Raw genomic sequence first — 21,237 nt, 5'->3', positions numbered from 1 at the left:
TAATTTTACACACTTACTGAAACCAAATTCTCATTGATCCAATATTATCGCTTTACCGTGACCATTTGCCGTAAAAAGATACTGCAAGCTAATTTAAAAACGTTGACGTATCGTTCGTTCATTACCAACCCATATTCGGCTCACTGCTGAGCTCCAGTCTCCTCTCAGAATGAGAGGGGTTAGGCCAATAGTCCACCACGCTCATGATGTTTTCCTTCACCATTTGAGACACGTGATATTTAATTTCTTAAAATGCACACAACTGAAAAGTTGAAGGTGTATGCCCCGCACCCTCCGGAATCGGTAGCAGAGGTCATATCCACTGGGCTATCACGGCTCGTTAACAACGTATGCTAGTTAACATATACGAAATCGAAATTGTATGTAAAAATGTCATCCGGTGCTTACTGGTAATATCACACAGTAGGTAAATGATATTTTGTCAATTGAAGTGATGTTTATTTTAATAGGTTGATAATAAAGACCACAAAACAGTGAATAAGCCAGCAGGTTAAGGTTTAGAAAGCATTGCTAAAGTTACCCCTTGGAGCATCAGCCGGCATTGCCGACGGGGTAGATTAGTGCGATCCGTACGATGTCGATTAGTGGACGCACTATACTACAGCCCTTCTCTATATGTAGTGACCTTCAACAACCCTACCATAACATTGGCAAAAAGATTTAAATGGGTATGAATAAAACAAACGCAACCTCTGTCTGAATTTATTAAAAAAAAACTGACAGCAGTTCATAGAAAGTACATAAAAAAAAACTAAATAATAAAACTAAAATTTGTTTAAAAATAAACTTAACAATTAAACATGGCTCGTTAGGAACATAACTAATTATATACAAATAAAATTGATCACAATTAATTAATTTATCAAATCAACGAAATTAATTACATTCTTACAATGAAAACAAAATCTTGTACTTTTCCACATAACGTCAGGTAGGTAGTTATGAATTAGCTGACGTCATCAAACAAAATAGCGTAAATTAATTTCTTATAGACTATAGACTAGAATTTTATTCGAGCTCGTTTAATGACGTCATGGATGGATGGTGGTGATGGTGTGTGAATTTCTAAAATCTTAACACTTTTGTTTCATAAAAAACTGTCAAGAATATCCTTCTACCGAAAAAAAAGTAAGCAATTTTGTTTGATGACGACAAATTCCATTAAATAAAATTAGATATAATATAGTACAATATACAGCAGATGAAGCACAGATTATGAAAATCTACAAATATTGTATTAATAAGACTTTACACACATCATTCTGAATGTGTGTTTTACATTGATTCAATCGATCCCGTTTGACTTCAGTTTTGTTTTAGACACGCTCTTTGTCATCTGTCTACTTTCGAACAGATGTTGTTGTATTTAAAATAATGATTATTTTAGAACATCCTTAGTTAACCCAAGCTTTGAAAAGCAAAGCAGGGCAATTTTAATACAAACAAAACTTTGTTTTATTTGAAATTTTGAGATAAGTGACTTATTTTTTTCATTTATAATAATAATCTGTGTCTCATCTACACTGTATAGTTATATTCGTAATCATTTAATAAATAATAATAATAATAAAATAATAATTTAAATAAAATGGAACGACTTAACTTTGTATGTACATACGAGTAATTCACTGGACACAAGTAATTGGGTCTAGCCTAATAATATCCTAATTTATAAACACTAACACAAATAACGTGCATTGAATCAGAGAAAATAAGTAAAAAATATATACATATTATATTCGATTTTTTTTTGTGTAACGCAAATCAGTCAAAGTAAAATGAACCTTAAGTGTCTGAACATAAAGTCATATATTCTGTATCACGGATTCAGAATAATATATTATGTAAAACTGCTATCCTCTGAGTAGTCTAAGCTATCCATCCCACAAGCACTCATTAGATTTACGGTTAGTGACGTGGGTAATATTAGCGAATGAAATGTTGATAATAATATGGACAATTTTTTTTTACAAAAGAAAGAAGGTATTAGAATTTAGACAATGAAAATTCTAATTCATCATTAGACAATTTAATTGATATTAATTTGTAGTAGATAGTAAACTATCATGTTTGTTTTCATAGATGTAAAACATTTGTAAATGTTATTAAGCTACCGAATCCAGAAATTCCGTAACGAAAAAACCTCACGCTCCCCACTCCGACGGGCACGGAGGTGTGGCTTGAAGGCCGTGCATTGTCTAACGTCGTTTCAGTTCGGCAGTCTTCGACACGGCGTTGTGTGCGTGCGATTAGACATTACATGTGGGTTAATAAAACCCACATGTATTAAAATTTATTAACCCACATGTATTGTAAAATAATAAAAATATTTTAAACAATATCAACTTTTTATTTATTTAATAAAAGAAAAATTTGTTTTCTTACCGGTCACCACGCTCAAAAAGTGTAACTTGGATTAATATCAAAGAAAAAGAAATAGTGCATGAATAAAATAAAAAATAAATAATTATAATTGCATAAGTCTCAGACTAATTAGATAAAGACCTGCCTCGCAAGACATTATTTTTCTGTCAACGTATATGATCAACGATCTATTATATTATTAGCGATTATAAACACTGTCGCTAAAGAATCGATGTTTCATAGTTTAAAATCGTGTCCGTCGGTAAAAAAACCTCCGTAAAAATACCTTTTTATGTAGTTATATGGTGTAAAAAACGAACAAAAACTGCTAGTTTAGTTTAAAATATGTATGAAATCTAAGCTAGTTTTCCTTAGAAAATGGCAGAAAATTTTGTTAGTGAATTTGGGTGCGATACTAGTCCTTGTGTATTTAGTCTGAGGCATAAGTTGATACAAAATGCTATGCAATAGCTTTACCGCGTCTTTTTTTTTTTCTGAAGCTGTGACGACAACTCAGTGGATAACGACCGTATGTACAACATTATCATGACCGTATGTACAACAGATGACGCAGTTTGTTAAGATGATTTTAAGTTGTAAAATATTCGAATAAGGTTCATTTTACAATGACAACATGGTCATTCTTGTAATAAGAATAGGTCTTAATATTGACTAGGTTAATATATAGTTTTTGCGCGGCAGTGATGAAAAAATTAAAACTCTGCGTTCAAAAAATACCTCAAGAATCACAGATTTAACGGAATGTAAACATTAATATTAAATCGATTGTCAAAAAAAAAAATACAAAAAGAAAAAATGTAATTTTGTCCAAGCACGAGTTAAATATAATAGTTAACAGGAGAAATTTATTTGTAAAACGTTAATTTTTTATAACTATTGTAATGTCTATGCCTTGTAATATTCCAAGCAGTATTTTCATAGTACAGATTTCATAGATAAAACATTAAAATCCCGACTCGCGCTTGGCCAATTCCTGTTATAAAATACACCTGCAATTGCATTTGCATAAAATGGGTTTGGTTTCTTAATTTGTAATAACAAAGGTCACTGGTTAGAGCTTGAGTTAGGGCTTGTACACATGAGGCGTTTAAAACGCGCTGTTTGGTATCGCGCGTTTCTACGTCCAGTGTGTACTAATCCTAACTTGAGCATTATGCAATTTATACAGTAAAGTGTTACTTGGAGTGTAAGCTTAAAATTATTATATATTTTTAAACACGATAACTATATTTTATCTGGCTTATTCCATTATAGTCTAAATTCTATTCCGACTGGGACTTGGCACGAGTTGGCACATTCACATTGCTTGTGAAGTGTTTATAAATATTTATTACATATTCAGCAGTCAAACTTATAAGCGTGACAGGCACACTATTTATTAATTTTTATGAGCAAAATAATAAAATAAATATTTGATTTTTATGACATCATTCTATACTCTAAAAATGTGATTATTTTAAAATTAGATTTACCCCATAGAGCAAAAACTATACCACTAGACCTGTGAAACGTCGCTTTAATATACAGTTTGGGTGAAACCTCATTCCAATACTAAAACCCACCCATAGAGCTGAACATAAAACCTCTTTCTCTCTATTTGGAGGTTGGTTATAAAGAAATGTGTTGTTAATAAAACAAACTTTGTATTGTGAACATGCCACCTCTTTACCAAGTTATAGGACTGTTATATTTAAAGAGCTTTTAACCCATATATTTTACATAAAGTTAGCTTTTCTATATTCCAGCATAAATAACAGTATAATTTTAATCAATAACGAGATGTAATTATAAGGGAATAAGCCATTTTTTTTTCTTGAGTGTGAGGTAACAATTTCTTTTTCTCTAAATTGTATTTTTCATATAATAATAATAGTAAACCTTATAATAATCTGTGACAAATCTAACACTACAATGCTATCAACTTACATGGCTGACATTCCAGATAACTTCTTGACACACAAGGTAAGCCCACATTTTATAACATAACATCAAAATAAAGCAAAAATAAATAATTTACAAATGAGGGAAATAATTTGCAAGTGAAATTTTGTTGAAATATTAGATTAGAGCACTGTGATAAAACACATTTAATTGTCACAATAATTAATATTAATTAATAATTAATATAATAGCTTATTACTTTACACATTGAAAGGAAGTAACAACAAACTTGTTTTGTTATTTTCTGTAAAAAGCTGACAAATCTGTGTGTCACACATACTTGTTAGAAAAGTATATTTTGTACTGAATTTCTGTTAACATCTTTTATAGTTCTTGGTCCCAGAAACTAAATATTTATTTTTAGACCATACTGCTCAAGCTTTGTGTATTTGACTTTCATGGGGAGTCGGAAAAAATTATGAACCTTGCGAACCAAGAGATTTTGGCAATAGCGTATGCTAAAAAAAATTACACATATTTGTTAGGTTCTTGTAGAAAATAACAAACGCCAAGTGTGTACATGGCATATCTCATCTGCCATCTCATCATGGCTTCTAAATCAATTGTCAAATCGGTACAGATTTTGACTTTTCAATAGAGATTGTTTTATAGAATACCTAAATGATCTGGACTCACCTTTCTTACAATAATATAGAGATAGACCATAGACAAATAGACATATTTGTATTGCTTATTTTTATCTATTAAAAAATAACGTAATAATTATATGCTCAGTAACAAGTTAACAAAAATAAAAAATATGTATAAAAAATACTTTACCAAATAATAAAATAAGTTACTATAAATGTAAAAAATCGTATACTACATTCAATCTCCTCTCTATTTGTCTATGATTATCGTGTTATTTTTTTAATTCGAGTGATTCTATTTGTCTATGGTAATTAAATATTATTAATAATATCTTAGCGGAAACGAGTAGCTATGTATAATATAATCAAGACAAAAAGACCAAGGTAATAATAATTACATGCCATCCACCATTATTATTTTCTATTTGACAGATTCGTAGTGATGTATCGTAATAAATACAGTTTCGATAAATTTCATCAATTTAGAAAGTTAATACTCTGTGACGTATATATAATTCTTGACATTTCACTGTCAAGAAACTTCTTAATTTGACAGATAAGCGTCAAATAGAAAGTAAGTTATAGTGTTATCATAAAGCCAACATACACAACTATACACAATCTTAAATGCAATGCAAAATGACACACGAAAATACACAGTTTAAATCTTTTTGAAAATGGTTTTGTATTAATTTAAAAAAAATGTATAATTTATAGAATTTATAGTATATAGACTGTGAAATTCCAAAAAAGGACAAGATATTTAACATTATTTTAAGATTTTTTCACAAGTAGATTAAATTCAATTCCATATCTATATAATAAACAAATTATATCAACATTTAAGAAAATCGTTACAAAACCTTTGCAAAGAGAATTCAATCTGCTACCAAGATGCAATTTAAAGAGATTAGTAATATCACAATTATAAATGACTCTCTCAAACATGTGCGAAATCCGATACAATATATTGCCGGTTTTTGTTAAAAACCAGTTGTAAATTACTGATTAAAAATGTATACGATGAATCGTGTATTTCCATTTTCAGCTTAAACAAGCTGCGTTAAAAATATATTCATTTAGAAATCTACGAACCCTAATAATAATTATTCGTAAGACCGATATATCGAACCGTTTTGCATTTAATTATCTGTAATTCTCGTATATCCCGAAATTTAAATAAAATTGCAATCAATGCAATTAGAGCCTCAATAGCTCAACGCTAAGAGAAGTCAGATTCATCACCGAGGGGTGGTCGTCCGATCCCCGCCCCGTTGGTCTATTGTCGTACCCACACCTAATACAGTCTTTCTCGACTAGTTGGAAGGGAATGGGAATATTGGTCATGTTAAAAAAAAAGATATGGCAAATATTCTTTTAAAAAAGAAAAATAATCCATATTTCGCACTTGCTCGAAAGGGTATGCACGAATAGATTTAAAATTTACAAACTATTACCAAACATCATTCTGTCGTCATAAAGACTCAGTCTATTACATTCACTCGCTCGTCCCTTTTGTAGGGCGCGGTCTCTCCTCGCCCTTCGGACGGCCACCGGTAAATCCCCGGGCGTTTTGACCCTCCCTGCCGGATTTTGTAAGTTCACATCACTAGACGACGAGAATATATCACTGACTTGCTCAAGCGAGTGTTGTCGTTTTATCGACAGTGACTTTAGGGATGGCTTCGGGGATTTCGGTTTTTCCGATTCGGTACTTCCCGACGGCACTAGCTTCAGATCCGTAGCGTCGATTTCTCCGCTCAACGCCGCTAAATATACCGGATTGTCTCCGCTGTAGCCGTTAACTAAATTCTCTTTGTCATGCGGATCGCTGAATTCGTTGTTGAAATTCGTGTACTTGTTGTGAAACTTGTTAAAACTGAAGTCTGTTTTAGTTTGTGTCGCTTCTTTCAAGACTTCGTTCTTTTTCTTATCGTCTGTGTTTCTGGGTATCGCTTGCATTGTTATTTTCGATCCGCCATTTTCAGAGAGCAACATTAAATGCTCGTCCTCGGATGACGAACAGTCAGAGTTCAAGTCGAATGGACTTTCGACGTTGAAATTCTCGTTTTGACTGTTGTCTATGTATTGGAGTTCCAAGTTTATGCTGGCCCTAGATGATCTGCCGCTGTTTGTATTGGTTATGATCTTATTGTCGCAGCTCAAACGCTTTTTGATCGTCGAATCTTCAGATTCAGAGCTGCCAGCTTTGAAAATGCTCTGCGAAGACATCGAAGTACGAACAGACAGTTTGAGACTTTCCGAACTGCCTTTGGAAGTTTTACTGTGATCGGTCGGTTTAACTTTTGGAACTATTACAGCGAATATTTGGTTCCTTTCATCTAGGGAGGGGATTTCCTTGAACATTTTGTCTGTGTTCATTTCGGATTCTATTATCATTGTAGGGGATAGCGTTTTGTTTGGAGGAGACAATGTGCCTGGACCGAAGTTGAAGGCAGTATCGTCGTTTAAAACTAAATTACTGGGTCTATCAAAGTTTATGTTACTCTGTTTGTCGACCAGAGAAGTTTTTGTCTTTCCATTTTGTGTGGGGTTACTAGATTGCTCCAATTTCACTTCAGTTTCTTTGGGCTTAAGTTTCTTCTCGAAAAACTTCCGTATCCCCCATTTCGGTTTGTCTTTTTCTTGGAGTAAGTTTGTTTGTTTAACCCTGTCTATATCGTGCGAGCTTACGTCATTGGGTATATAGTCTAGCGGCCTTTGGTACGATCTGATTTCGTTTAACCTGTCGGATAGCTCTCTAGTTTGTACTCTGTGGGGTCTTGTAACAGATAAGACATTTTGTTCTACGTTATGCAGCCGGGACTCTGGTGTTGGTATGTCTTTGATGCTTTTGTGTATGAGTTCGACTGTGTGCATCTGTGTGTTTGTGTTGGTGTTTCGTTCTATACACACGTTCCTGCCTATGTGCGGGTCGGGGTACAGGAGGGGGGTGGTGACGTCACCGTTCTGTTGTAGTGTGCAGTTGGAGTTTTTATCTGTCTCCACAGGCGGTGGACTTTCCGACGTTGCTGTGTAAAAAAATATTGCAAAGTTAATCGAATAAATACTTTTTTTTTTGCAAACATGGCGTCTTGAGAGTCGAGTAGTTTCGGAGCTTAATCACTACAAATAAACATGTCTTCTTTATAATATGATTGTAGACTAAAAGTAATCTTACCGGGCCGGTGTGGATGCAAGTTGTCGTGTATCACAGGCCCCTGGGTCTGTAGCATAATTTTCAGCTCAGCCATTCTCTCTTCCACGCAGACTGCTGTTAATCTGTTGAAATACGTAATAAATACGATTGAAAAGTGCGGTACAACAAATGAAGTCACTCTTTCAGCTCAGCTCTTTGTTGATTGCAATCACGATGATTGTAATCAACAAAGAGCTGTGATAGCCCAGTAGATATGACCTCTGCCATCGATTGCGGAGGGTGTAGGTTCGAACCGTTTTAAGAAATTAAATATCACGTGTCTCAAACACGAGAAAAAACACAAGGAAAATTTTCTTAATTGCCTGTGTGTATGAAGTCAGCCAATTTGGCCAGCATGGTGCACTATTAGCCTAACCCCCTCTCATTCTGAGAAGAGACTCGAGCTCAACAGTGAGCCGAATATGAGTTGATAATGAATCAACAAAGCCCACAAATTCTGCACACAAATATCCCAAATCATCTCATATATTTCTTGACATTGTAATTTAGTGAATAGACTCATTTGTCAGGTGTTACTTGCGTGATAGTGAAGATCTGTCAGATGTTACCTGTGTTTTAAGGAATAGCTAAATCTATCAGTCAGGTGTTACCTGCGTGTTAGCAAATAGCCAGATCTGTCAGGTGTCACTACTCTCTAGTTTGTTAATAGCCTAACTGTCAGGTGTTACCAGTCTCGAGTTTGTTATTAGCTTAACCTGTCAGGTGTTACCAGTCTCGAGGTGGTGAATAGCCAAAGCTGTCAAGTGTTAGCAGTCTCGAGTTTGTTAATAGCTTAACTGTCAGGTGTTACCAGTCTCGAGTTTGTCAATAGCTTAACTGTCAGGTGTTACCAGTCTCGAGTACTGAATAGCCAGATCTGTCAGGAGTTAGCAGCCACGAGTTTTTGAATAGCCAGATCTGTCAGGAGTTACCAGCCACGTGTTACTGAATCGCGAAATCTGTCAGGTGTTCTTTGCGAGTTAGAGAACAGGCCGACCTGTCGAGCGGTATCTGCTAGTTAGTGAATAGCCAGATATGTCAGGTGTTACCTGGCCTCCGCGTCGTGGTCCCAGCACTCGTCGCACGTGTCGCACGCTATCTTCAGCGCGCGCTGCTCCGGCACGGGCCCCTTGGGCAGCGGCGGACGAGACTTGTTCCGAGACACCAGCGTCTGGGGCATTCAATAAATGAATAATAAATAAATAATAAGCCTTCATGCATGACTGATGGCTCTGTGATTTTATAATACAAGTATGACGTGACGGGTAGCAGCGACAGTGATTGTACCATTATTTTTGATTAACAATAATTACAACACAAAATATTATTGCACAAAATCACTAATGCGTCTGGCAGCGTGACGGCGTTACGGTGTCTACGCTGCCTAACAAACAACTGAGCTCAAGTCTTCAAATACCCTCTTATTTATACCAACACTGATTAACCCTCCTTTAAGCAAGCAACTAATAAGCTTTAAGAAGAAAAACATAAACTTTAGTTGCTTGTAATAAGACTAGTGGACGCTCCGCGGTTTCATCTGTTGTTGCTGCTGCTGTAAGTTGTTGTAGCTTTCCATTTATTTAAGATTTTAAAAATCAGTTTAGTGGTATAGCCGTGAAAACTTAACAAAGTCATTTACTAATTTATAAGACAAATCGTGAGCGTTGCAGAGATAGATTTCGGTTTCCTCCTCACCACACTGCTTTCCTAAATAAGAGCATCTGCATGATGACTATTAGAATATATAATAAGTTACCAAAGCGTATAAGACAGGAGAACAATTTAATTAGTTTTAAAAATAATCTGCGTAGGTTTCTCCTGGACAATGCGTTTAATGACATAAATGAATTTTTAACTTTGACATTTTAATATAAATTTATTCTTTTGACAATATGATGTAAATTGGTTTTTGATTCATTTATTTTTTATTTGTATTTTCTTTTTTTCAAATTAATTAATATTGTTCTTCTATTCATTATTAAAAGTAATTTCTGGAATGATATAATATTTACTGTAAATGTAACTAATATAATATTTTGCATGCCAATCGGGCGTGATACAGAACAGATTATATTTATTTGTTAAGACCTTGTAAACTGTATCGGCAAATAAAGGATTGTATTGTATTGTATTGTACAAATAATATGTACCGCAATGTGTCAAAGTGTACCGACCTGCATCTGAGTCAGCGACGGTTTCTGCGGTATCCCGTGGTGGTGGTAGGGGGGCGCGTAGGACGGCACCCTCGCGTGCGCCCCCTCGCAGCGCCACAGCATCTCCCACAGCACCAGCCCCAGCGCGAACACGTCCACGGCGCACAGAGCCGCCCGGGCGCCGCTCAGGTCCAGAGCGCCCTCCAGAGCCTCCGGTGACAGGTACCGAAGTGTACCCGCCTGTAAATGATTTCAACTAGGTGTACTTTAACTTAGGGAATGTTGTAAGTTTCATCATAAAGCAACATAACGAGATGCTTAGCTTGTCAGGACACAAGAAATGTGGGAGCCGCGCAGCAGGTCTACAAAATCTTATGTCACCCAGACTTTTTTGACGACCTCCGTGGCGCAGTGGTATGCGCGGTGGATTTACAAGACGGAGGTCCTGGGTTCGATCCCCGGCTGGGCAGATTGAGATTTTCTTAATTTGTCCAGGTCTGGCTGGTGGATTTTTTTTTTATTCGGTACAAGTTAGCCCTTGACTACAATCTCACCTGATGGTAAGTGATGATGCAGTCTAAGTTGGAAGCGGGCTAACTTGTTAGGAGGAGGATGAAAATCCACACCCCTTTCGGTTTCTACACGGCATCGTACCGGAACGCTAAATCGCTTGGCGGTACGTCTTTGCCGGTAGGGTGGTAACTAGCCACGACCGAAGCCTCCCACCAGCCAGACCTGGACAAATTAAGAAAATCTCAATCTGCCCAGCTGGGGATCGAACCCAGGACCTCCGTCTTGTAAATCCACCGCGCATACCACTGCGGCACGGAGGCCGTCAAAACTTCGTGAAACAAAAAAATGACTTCGTGTGATTGTCAACACAACATCGCTAAGTGACTCACTTCAGTGATCCGACTGGGCGCGGTGTGCTCCCGCCTGGGCAGCAGCGCCTGCGCCAGCCCCAGGTCGGCGAGGCGCGCAGAGCCGTCGGCCGCCACCAGCACGTTGCCGCTGTTCACGTCGCGGTGCACCACGCACGGCTTCGCTGCGGCTGCCACAGACATAATAATAATAATAATAAACTTAAATTAAATAACTTGTGAAGAATAAAAAAAAAAAATAATTAATTTTATACATGTCAATTAACAATTTAATTCGAAATGTTATTAAATGTTTTATGTCAGAAAGATTCTTCGTCATTGTTACTATTAGTTTAGTCAAAAGAAAATTAGTTACATGTTTACGTCAGTGCTTTAAATGTCAATCAATTATTGGAACGCCCATTTTTGGGCATAGGCCTCCTCCATCCTTCTCCATGTTCCTCTGTCTCTCGCCAACCTTGTCCAGGTGGTCCCCGCTGCGTCGACGATGTCGTCGCGCCAGCGTCTTTTTGACCGGCCTCCCGACCGGCGCTCGTCACGTGGGTACCAGTGCAATACCTTCTCGGTCCACCGTCTTTTGTCCTGTTTCTTATTATTTTATGTTTTATTTTAAGGCCTAGCATGCTCCTTTCCAAATGGAAAGGAGCATGGGAAATCTGTATTTTATGAATTATTTCTTTAGTGATCGGCCACGTTTGCCACAGACATGCGTTCATATAAATAAAATAACAATAAAATCTGCAGCCACTCGCCGCACATCTCCAGCACCACCGGCTGCCTCCACAGCACACAGCATACAGCACTCACCGGGCGTGTGCAGGTGTGCCAGCGCAGCGGCCAGGCCGAGCGCGAGCGCCGCGAACTGCTGCCACGACAGCGGCGCCCTCTGCAGCCGGCGGCGCAGCGACTCGCCGCACAGCTCCAGCACCACCGGCTGCCTCCACAGCACACAGCACACAGCACTCACCGGGTGTGTGCAGGTGCGCCAGCGCAGCGGCCAGGCCGTGCGCGAGCGCCGCGAACTGCTGCCACGACAGCGGCGCCCTCTGCAGCCGGCGGCGCAGCGACTCGCCGCACAGCTCCAGCACCACCAGCTGCGAGCGCCCGCCCGCCTCCATGAGCGATGCGCGGCTGTCGCTGCCTGTAAGCCAGTAACATAGTGAAATACTCGTACTATGAAATATGTCCATGTTATTTATTGCGTGTATCATCATTATAATTACCAGCCGATGCACGTCCACTGCTGGACATAAGCCTCTAGCATAAACTTCCAAACACCGTCGTCGCATATTCGGATAAGCGAGGTGCGGTATGGCATACACAGGGGCCTCCTTGTAGCACATCAAGTCAGTCTGGATATTATAAAGAGGAAAACTTTGTGAGGTTGTAGTGGGTAACCTCTGGATCTACTGAACAGATTTTGAAAATACTTTACCAATAGACAACCACGTTATTTTATATATCCTATATTTAAAGCTCACCGTAATAGTAATAGCTCACCATGCGGTATGGCGTACACGGAGGCCTCCTTGTGCCACGCCGAGGGACTCGAGTAGAGCGCTTTCTGTTTGTTAGTTGTCAGTAAAGCTCACCGTAGTAGCGCAGTATGTTGGGGTGCGCGAGGTGCGGTATGGCGTACACGGAGGCCTCCTTGTGCCACGCCGAGGGACTCGAGTAGAGCGCCTTCTGTTTGTTAGTTGTCAGTAAAGCTCACCGTAGTAGCGCAGTATGTTGGGGTGCGCGAGGTGCGGTATGGCGTACACGGAGGCCTCCTTGTGCCACGCCGAGGGACTCGAGTAGAGCGCTTTCTGTTTGTTAGTTGTCAGTAAAGCTCACCGTAGTAGCGCAGTATGTTGGGGTGCGCGAGGTGCGGTATGGCGTACACGGAGGCCTCCTTGTGCCACGCCGAGGGACTCGAGTAGAGCGCTTTCTGTTTGTTAGTTGTCAGTAAAGCTCACCGTAGTAGCGCAGTATGTTGGGGTGCGCGAGGTGCGGTATGGCGTACACGGAGGCCTCCTTGTGCCACGCCGAGGGACTCGAGTAGAGCGCTTTCTGTTTGTTAGTTGTCAGTAAAGCTCACCGTAGTAGCGCAGTATGTTGGGGTGCGCGAGGTGCGGTATGGCGCACACGGAGGCCTCCTTGTGCCACGCCGAGGGACTCGAGTAGAGCGCTTTCTGTTTGTTAGTTGTCAGTAAAGCTCACCGTAGTAGCGCAGTATGTTGGGGTGCGCGAGGTGCGGTATGGCGTACACGGAGGCCTCCTTGTGCCACGCCGAGGGACTCGAGTAGAGCGCTTTCTGTTTGTTAGTTGTCAGTAAAGCTCACCGTAGTAGCGCAGTATGTTGGGGTGCGCGAGGTGCGGTATGGCGTACACGGAGGCCTCCTTGTGCCACGCCGAGGGACTCGAGTAGAGCGCCTTCTGTTTGTTAGTTGTCAGTAAAGCTCACCGTAGTAGCGCAGTATGTTGGGGTGCGCGAGGTGCGGTATGGCGTACACGGAGGCCTCCTTGTGCCACGCCGAGGGACTCGAGTAGAGCGCTTTCTGTTTGTTAGTTGTCAGTAAAGCTCACCGTAGTAGCGCAGTATGTTGGGGTGCGCGAGGTGCGGTATGGCGTACACGGAGGCCTCCTTGTGCCACGCCGAGGGACTCGAGTAGAGCGCTTTCTGTTTGTTAGTTGTCAGTAAAGCTCACCGTAGTAGCGCAGTATGTTGGGGTGCGCGAGGTGCGGTATGGCGTACACGGAGGCCTCCTTGTGCCACGCCGAGGGACTCGAGTAGAGCGCCTTCTGTTTGTTAGTTGTCAGTAAAGCTCACCGTAGTAGCGCAGTATGTTGGGGTGCGCGAGGTGCGGTATGGCGTACACGGAGGCCTCCTTGTGCCACGCCGAGGGACTCGAGTAGAGCTTCTGTTTGTTAGTTGTCAGTAAAGCTCACCGTAGTAGCGCAGTATGTTGGGGTGCGCGAGGTGCGGTATGGCGTACACGGAGGCCTCCTTGTGCCACGCCGAGGGACTCGAGTAGAGCTTCACCGCCACGGGTGTAGCGCCCAAGCTTCCGCGCCACACTGATCCGAACTTGCCCTGACCTGTATTTGTGGGAGAAAAGAAATAGAATTTATTTATTTATTCCTTTTAAGTTACATTTCCATTATATAAAAAATACATATCATAAATTACATATTGTCCATAAATCATCATACAATTATTACCTCCTAACTTTTCAGTTATGTGCATTTTAAGAAATTAAATATGACATGTCTCAAATGGTGTAGGAAAAACATAGTGAGGAAACCTGCATATCTGATATTTTTATGAATACTCTATGTATGTCTGCCAATCTGCATTTGGCCAGCGTGGTGGACTAAGGCCTAACCTAACCATTCTGATCGGAGACTCGTGGTCAACAGTGAGCCGATTGTCAATGATGAGTCAGACTAGGTAAATTTCAACTCACCAATATGCTCTATGAGGGTCAAGTTATCGACACACAGTAAACCGGTAGCGAGCGCGTCCGGTCCGCTGCCCATAATTTCACCTGCAAAGTTATAAATACCTTTAAATACATTATATTTTGAAAAAAAATAAAAAAATATCTTTACCATCTAATCATAATTCTTATCCTATTTTCCTAATTTAACATTAAAAATAAACGCAAAATTGCATGACTGGTTGATACGCGCACAAAAACCACTGAATGGATGTCGCTGAAATTGAATGTGATAATGAAAATGAATAAACTAAATACGTGAACAGACTCACGGACGTCTGCTAGTCTTTTATCTTACAAAGGATTCATTGTGCTTGTTCCTAGTCCATTGTGACAGAGAGAAAAACTCCGAACAGATCTTCAGGCTTGTGACCCAGGTATTTCCCTACAAATAACCACACGCGACAGCCACAAACATCGCTAGAAGGGGCCACAAAAGTAGCTGAAGCGCGCGACACCCACTTGTGGCGGTTGTGGTCGACACTTGTGGTCGGTGGTTGCAACTTTTTTTAACCCTTACATGCAGAATCATAATCGCGCGAGTGGCGTGTTGCGGCGTTTTGTGTCGGCGTTTAGTTTTAGCGCAGGCCACAAGAAGCGAGCAGCAACGATTGTAGCGTGTGGCGGCCACCGGCGACAATCGTGTGTGGCCAGCCCATATAAAATGTATGAAAACTACAGGAAATATGGTTATTCATCTATGGGCATTCATCTTGGTATCCTTGAGGCTTAAATATAATTATTATTTACCTTAACTGGTGGGAGGCTTTGGCCGTGGCTAGTTACCATCCTACCGACAAAGACGTACCGCAATGCGATTTAGCGTTCCGGTACGATGTCGTGTAGAAACCGAAAAAGGGTGTGGATTTTCATCCTCCTCCTAACAAGTTAGCCCGCTTCCATCTTAGATTGCATCATTACTTACCATCAGGTGAGATTGTAGTCAAGGGCTAACTTGTAAAGAATAAAATAAAAAAAAATACCTTTCTCCAAATCGACGCCATCGCTAAGATCGTCCTTATCAAGGTCAACCCGCTTGCAGTAGACTCTTCTAAACACTATGGCGACCAACAACACGGCGACCAGCGCCAAGATAGCGGACGCCACGACGCTCGAGTAGTTGGTGTGCGTGGCACTTTCCATTGTTGACTCAGCCTTTATTGTCACTGTCTCCTCTTTGAGGGACGCTGGAAAGAAACGGGTTTCTAAATTCTATGATTATTCAAGTCAAAAATATTTTATTCAACAAAATCTTTAAAATATCACTTTGTCAATACTTTAGTTTTTATATTAATTATACATTGATGATGATATTATGATGGAAGTCGTAAACTTTAAATTAAAACTATGAGGCAAATGCACCAAATTTAAGAAGTCCACAACAAAAGAAGTTTAGTCAAGTATATTGTTTTTATTATCACCATCTCACTCATCATCATCACCATATCAGCCCATGGAAATCCACTGCAGGACATAGGCCTTTTGTGGGGACTTCTAAACATCACAATCCTGAGTCGCCTGCATCCAGTGAATCCATGCGACTCGCTGATGTCGTCAGTCCATCTGGTGGGGAGTCGACCAACACTGCACCTTCTAGTGCGGGGTCACCATACCAGCACCTTGAGACCCTGGCGTCCATCGGCTCCTCGAACTATGTGCCCTAAGTCGGTACTAGTGTTATAAAATTTAAACTACAGTACCTTACAGGAATTTAATAAAAAGCTTTTTTGCAAAGCAGGCAAGAATCAAAAGTAATAAGAGACTTACTGAAGTCAGCATTGCAGAAACTCTTGCTACAGCAACAAAAGACGCCCGCTAACAGTTTCGACGTCACACGAGTACACTTGTCACAACTGTTGCGGCCCTCTGGTTGAGAGTAGCGCCAACAACCTGACAAACAATAAAAAAAATATTTCATTTTAAGTATTTCTACTTTATAAAGTACATACTTCCAATATAAGTAGTAGAATAGGGAATATTCATCAATCTCCTAATAAAAAGTGGAACAATCAACAAACAAGAAACGTCCCCACTCAATGAGTGCCAAACACAACTTCTTGGCACTCAATTCAAGTAGTCGCATTTGCAAATTCAACCTTAAACTCAAACCTTAAGGTTGAATTTGGGATTTTAGTGAATCTTGGACTATATTTAAAGGACTTTAGGTATAATTTTTTTTACCAATAATTCTACAACTGTCAAAGCAAAATTGGCCAGTTTTTAAGTGAAATTTTCATATTCTTATTCTTATACAGCAACCAAACATTAAAGTGCTGAGGATGATAGGCTAAGACAGAGAACTCATGTCCACTATAATGCAAAGAAAGCTTGCTTTATTGGGCAAAAGAGCACCCGACAACCAAAGGCGACAATGGTAAGACGATATAAGGCAGTGGACTAGGCTAGGCTGTCCACATCTAAAAGAAGTAGCTAATAATAGGAAGCCTTTTCATTTTTTCAAAAAGACAGTAGTAGGTAGTAACTCAAGTCTGTTTCTATTTGAATAATAATTATAAAACATACCTTGCCCCAGTACAGTGATATTGCCCTCATTGTCATGGTTCCACAGAGTATAGCAGTAAGCTTTGGGATCAGTGCACTGTTCCACCTGCACCACCTCACCACTTGGAAGTATTGTCTCTGACAGAATGCCTGTATCTGTTAAACAAAAAAATGGGATTTTAGTTTTATAGTACCACCAGAAATTTAATAGACCATAAAAAAGAAACTAATTTCTTCCATCCCATTTTCATTGACATTCTAAGCAGTCATTTGATCAGATTATGGTCCTGATCTCTGATAGAGAAAGAGAAAAAAAAAAATATATAAAAATTTCTTCCATTAGCATACTAAGGACATACTGCAAAAATATTTGTGACATGCAGTGCATACATTGTTGAAAACATTGTGCATACCACTGGGTTATACAGTTTTCAACTAGGGTATGCACTATACATACAAAACTTACAAATTGGATTTTCCTTCTTTGATTCAGGTTTGACCCAAATCCAGATTTTTATTTATATTTATTGTCTGGCTATAAACTACAAGTACTGAGTACTGTAGGTAATTTTAAAAAGTAACCAACCCCACGGGAATCAGCTTGAGTGGACTCTTCGCCGCTGGTAGGTAATAATATCATCCTTATACTTGGCCTTGTCTCATTTAAATAGGGTCAACTTATCATCTATCAACACCTGCATATAATTCTCTAATGCTAGCCACTCACCATCCAATAAGTTCACAAGGCTGTAGTGCTACGCTAATGGCAGGACATACAGTAAAACTGATTGTGTGTTGGTCACAATGTGCATGTCATCATGCAGATCGGGGACCAAGAGGGTAATCAAGGGCATTAGGATTAGAAGGAAGACTGCCTTCTTCAAGTTCAAGTACTTACCTACATATTAATTTTTGAAATTGAGAACGACCAACACACAAACATTTTTATTGGATGTCCTGCCATTAGGCTCTTGGACTTGTTGAGTGGCTACCATTACCTTTCTTTCTATTTTCTTAAAAATTGTGATAATTCCAACATCATATTTCTACCAATTTACACAAAACCTTGACAAATTGTATTCATAAACATCCCTGATAGATCACTATATATATGAAAACTACAAAAATCTTTTCAGTCAGTTTTAATATTACAGTCATTATTCACACACTCTTACACTTCTTACACTCTCACACACACAACTTATTTTCTAAAAAAAATTATATGTAGTGACTGGCTGAATGTCAGCAGTTTGTATTGAATTACCAAAAAATTGGATGGAGGCAATAAAATAAGAGCAGAGAACACAATCACAAAATAAAAAATGTTTATGTTAATCTCTGGACTACAAGTATTTAATAAAGATTTATGTTGAGCTTTTTCTTAAAATTGCACAAAGCTAAGCATCAACCTGTTTTTTTCATTTCCATACTAATATTAGATAGCTAAAAAGTTAGTTTGTTGGCTTGAACACGCTAATCTTAGGAACTACTGGTCCGATTTGACAAATTGTTTCAGTGTTAGATAGCCCATTTATTGAGAAAAGCTATATATTATCCCCGTATTCCTACGGGAACAAGAACCTTGCAGGTGAAACTGGGTGGCATCAGCTAGTTTTCAACTATTTTTTAAATTCCTGTTACATGATTTGTGATGATAAGCTCCTTAAAGTAACAAAAATATTATCAATTATTATCGGATACTTGCAACTCTGTATGAAATTCTGTTTTATTACAAACTCTGTAGGAACTACAGATTTTGCCTAGATAAAAAGTATCCTATGCTCTGCTCCAAGTTCCAATTTAGCTCTATACTAAATTTCATTCAAATTGGTTCAGTGGTTTACAGTGGACAGACAGACAGACATACTTATTTTCTCATTTATAATATTTATAGTATGGATAAGTAAAGCTTACCAAAAATTTCATTTTCAACCACAAGCTGGGCATTTTGGTCATCTTTGTAGGACACTGGTGTTACACTCATTGCTACACTCTCAATCTTATATAGACATGTTATGGTTGAGCTGGGGACGGTGGGCTTCTCTGTCGCAACAGTGGCTGACTTAACTTTGGTCTTCTTAACTTCATTACTTAATGAATTCTGCTCTTTCCCTGAATTTATTGCAGTTTTGTCTGTAATAATGTTCTCTCTAACAGATTCAGATGCCATCTGATTAAAATCGCGTTCATCCTCTGAGGTAGTTAGAAAATCATTTGAATTTAGAATGTCTACACTTCTCTTGGCGATTAGCTTCGGCTGGTCTTGTGTTAACGGCCAGTATGTAGAGTCTTGATTGTTCCATTGTATAGTTCGCCTGTGATGGTATTTAGTGAATGTTCTTACATAATGCGCCGGCTTTTGGTGGTGTATACTGTTTCTGAAGTCCTGGGACTCGTGCGGTCTCGACGTCAGTACTTTTGCCGTGAATATAAACATGAATAACACCATACATTTCAATAAAGGCGTAACTCGCTGTGCTAGTAATCCTTCCATCATTTTTAAACGAGTTTAGAACATAAACTCATCACAATTCTACATTATAATCGATTAGCGAACGATTTTAGGTCATTTAATGCAACCTAAATGCACTTAAGTAACCACTGCATAATATTGATTTTTATAGAAACGCAAAGCATATCGCAGTGTATACAATTACTTCAATGCGGCACTTTTTTTCCTAAATTCCAACGCACCACACATAACTTTAGCTTCAATTTTCAATTCACAGAGTTGTTTTTTGATAATAAAAAAACACTTGATTGAGAACCAGTAGGAAATATGAATACTTTATTAATTATACGCAATTAGTCACATATGTGTACCAGTTGGTCGGGTTTGTGAACGTAACGTATTTCAATGTTTATATTAATATTATAGAAAAAATGTATTATAGCTTTTAGGTATAACATTCACTAATATAATCACTTCGCGTGGCAATTTAATATTGAAAAAGTGACAAAAATTTGGATCGATTGAATGTTGAATGTTGACAAACACATTTCACTGGCCGACATATTGTCACAGAGTAAAACGTAGTGATAGTGAATAACTGCTCTTTGACACAGATAACGTATAGATTAGTTACCTTAGATATTAGTTATAAAGGTTACACGGAGTATACAGAGATAGATTCGGATCACTTTTTGCGGTGATTTTGTAGGCAGTTCCTTGCAGAAAACACACAACACCAACTTCGACCATTAATAACAGGACCTGACTCGCTAAACGTTACCCCTCTGGCAAAGATCAAAAATCAATGATCTAACGCGTTAATAAAAGCTGTTGCTATAAAATCAATGTTACATTTTTGTAATCGTTTTCGTCGTGTAAAAGCTCCCTAAAAATGCCGGTTTCTGTAGTTGAATGGCATTAAAAATGGCCAAAAACTTGTAATTTAATAAAAGATGGAGTAACATTTCATAAGTAAGTATTTCTATCTTAATTTTATCAAATTTGTAATAAAAAAAATTTCTAAAAAGAATCGATTCTTTTGACGGAACAGCAATAATCGATCAAGTAATCGAATATTGTATGTATATATTCTGTGGATAGTCTAAGCAATGTGTTGGTTACTCTGTGTAAAAATTACGCGTGTGTATTAAGAGTCAAATTTATAGTTGTGTGTAGTGTAGAGACACAGAATATATTTAATGGTGTTAAATATTTTCGATGTGTGATTTACCTCGCCCCCCTCAAAAACGACAGACTTTTTTGTTGGTGAATTTGTGTCCGAAACAGGTCCATAGTCTAAATAGTCAAAGCACACCACACAACCTGTATACACACTACCACATAGAATTTAGATGGACCACAGAGAAACATTTATCTGTGGTGCATCTGAGGTCTAAGATTGTGTATAAGCAAGTTGACACAAATTACTCAGACCAACTATTGTATAGGACCTGCCTCGCTAGGTGTTACTTTTCTGTCAAAGTATATGATCAATGATCTAATGCGATTATAAAAGCTGTCTCTATGGAATCAATGTTAAATAGTTGTAATCGTGTTCGTCGGTTCAAGAGCTCCGTAAAAATACCTTTTTGTGTAGTTGAATAGTGTAAAAAACGGACAAAAACTTCTAG

At 38.7% G+C, this 21,237-nt stretch overlaps 1 protein-coding gene across 1 annotated transcript; it reads right to left on the bottom strand.

Annotated features, from left to right (window-relative positions):
- Window positions 1-709: 709 nt before the first annotated feature.
- LOC112050035 (probable serine/threonine-protein kinase DDB_G0271402) lies at window positions 710-20,196 on the bottom strand. Its single transcript, XM_052887186.1, has 12 exons — window positions 19,069-20,196; window positions 17,176-17,310; window positions 16,420-16,542; window positions 15,636-15,839; window positions 14,620-14,700; window positions 14,102-14,251; window positions 12,129-12,311; window positions 11,192-11,340; window positions 10,311-10,529; window positions 9,186-9,307; window positions 8,119-8,219; window positions 710-7,969 (listed from the first exon to the last, which is right to left on the bottom strand). The coding sequence occupies exons 1-12, from the start codon at window positions 19,649-19,651 to the stop codon at window positions 6,381-6,383; spliced, it is 3,639 nt and encodes a 1,212-aa protein (XP_052743146.1). The 5' UTR covers window positions 19,652-20,196; the 3' UTR covers window positions 710-6,380.
- Between the last annotated feature and the right edge of the window lie 1,041 nt (window positions 20,197-21,237).

The sequence above is a fragment of the Bicyclus anynana genome, chromosome 18, assembly GCF_947172395.1.
Source record: "Bicyclus anynana chromosome 18, ilBicAnyn1.1, whole genome shotgun sequence".
In the NCBI taxonomy this organism is placed as follows: Eukaryota; Metazoa; Arthropoda; class Insecta; order Lepidoptera; family Nymphalidae; genus Bicyclus; species Bicyclus anynana.
The sequence above is the reverse complement of the archived record's forward strand: the minus strand, read 5'-3'. Positions and strand labels throughout refer to the sequence as shown.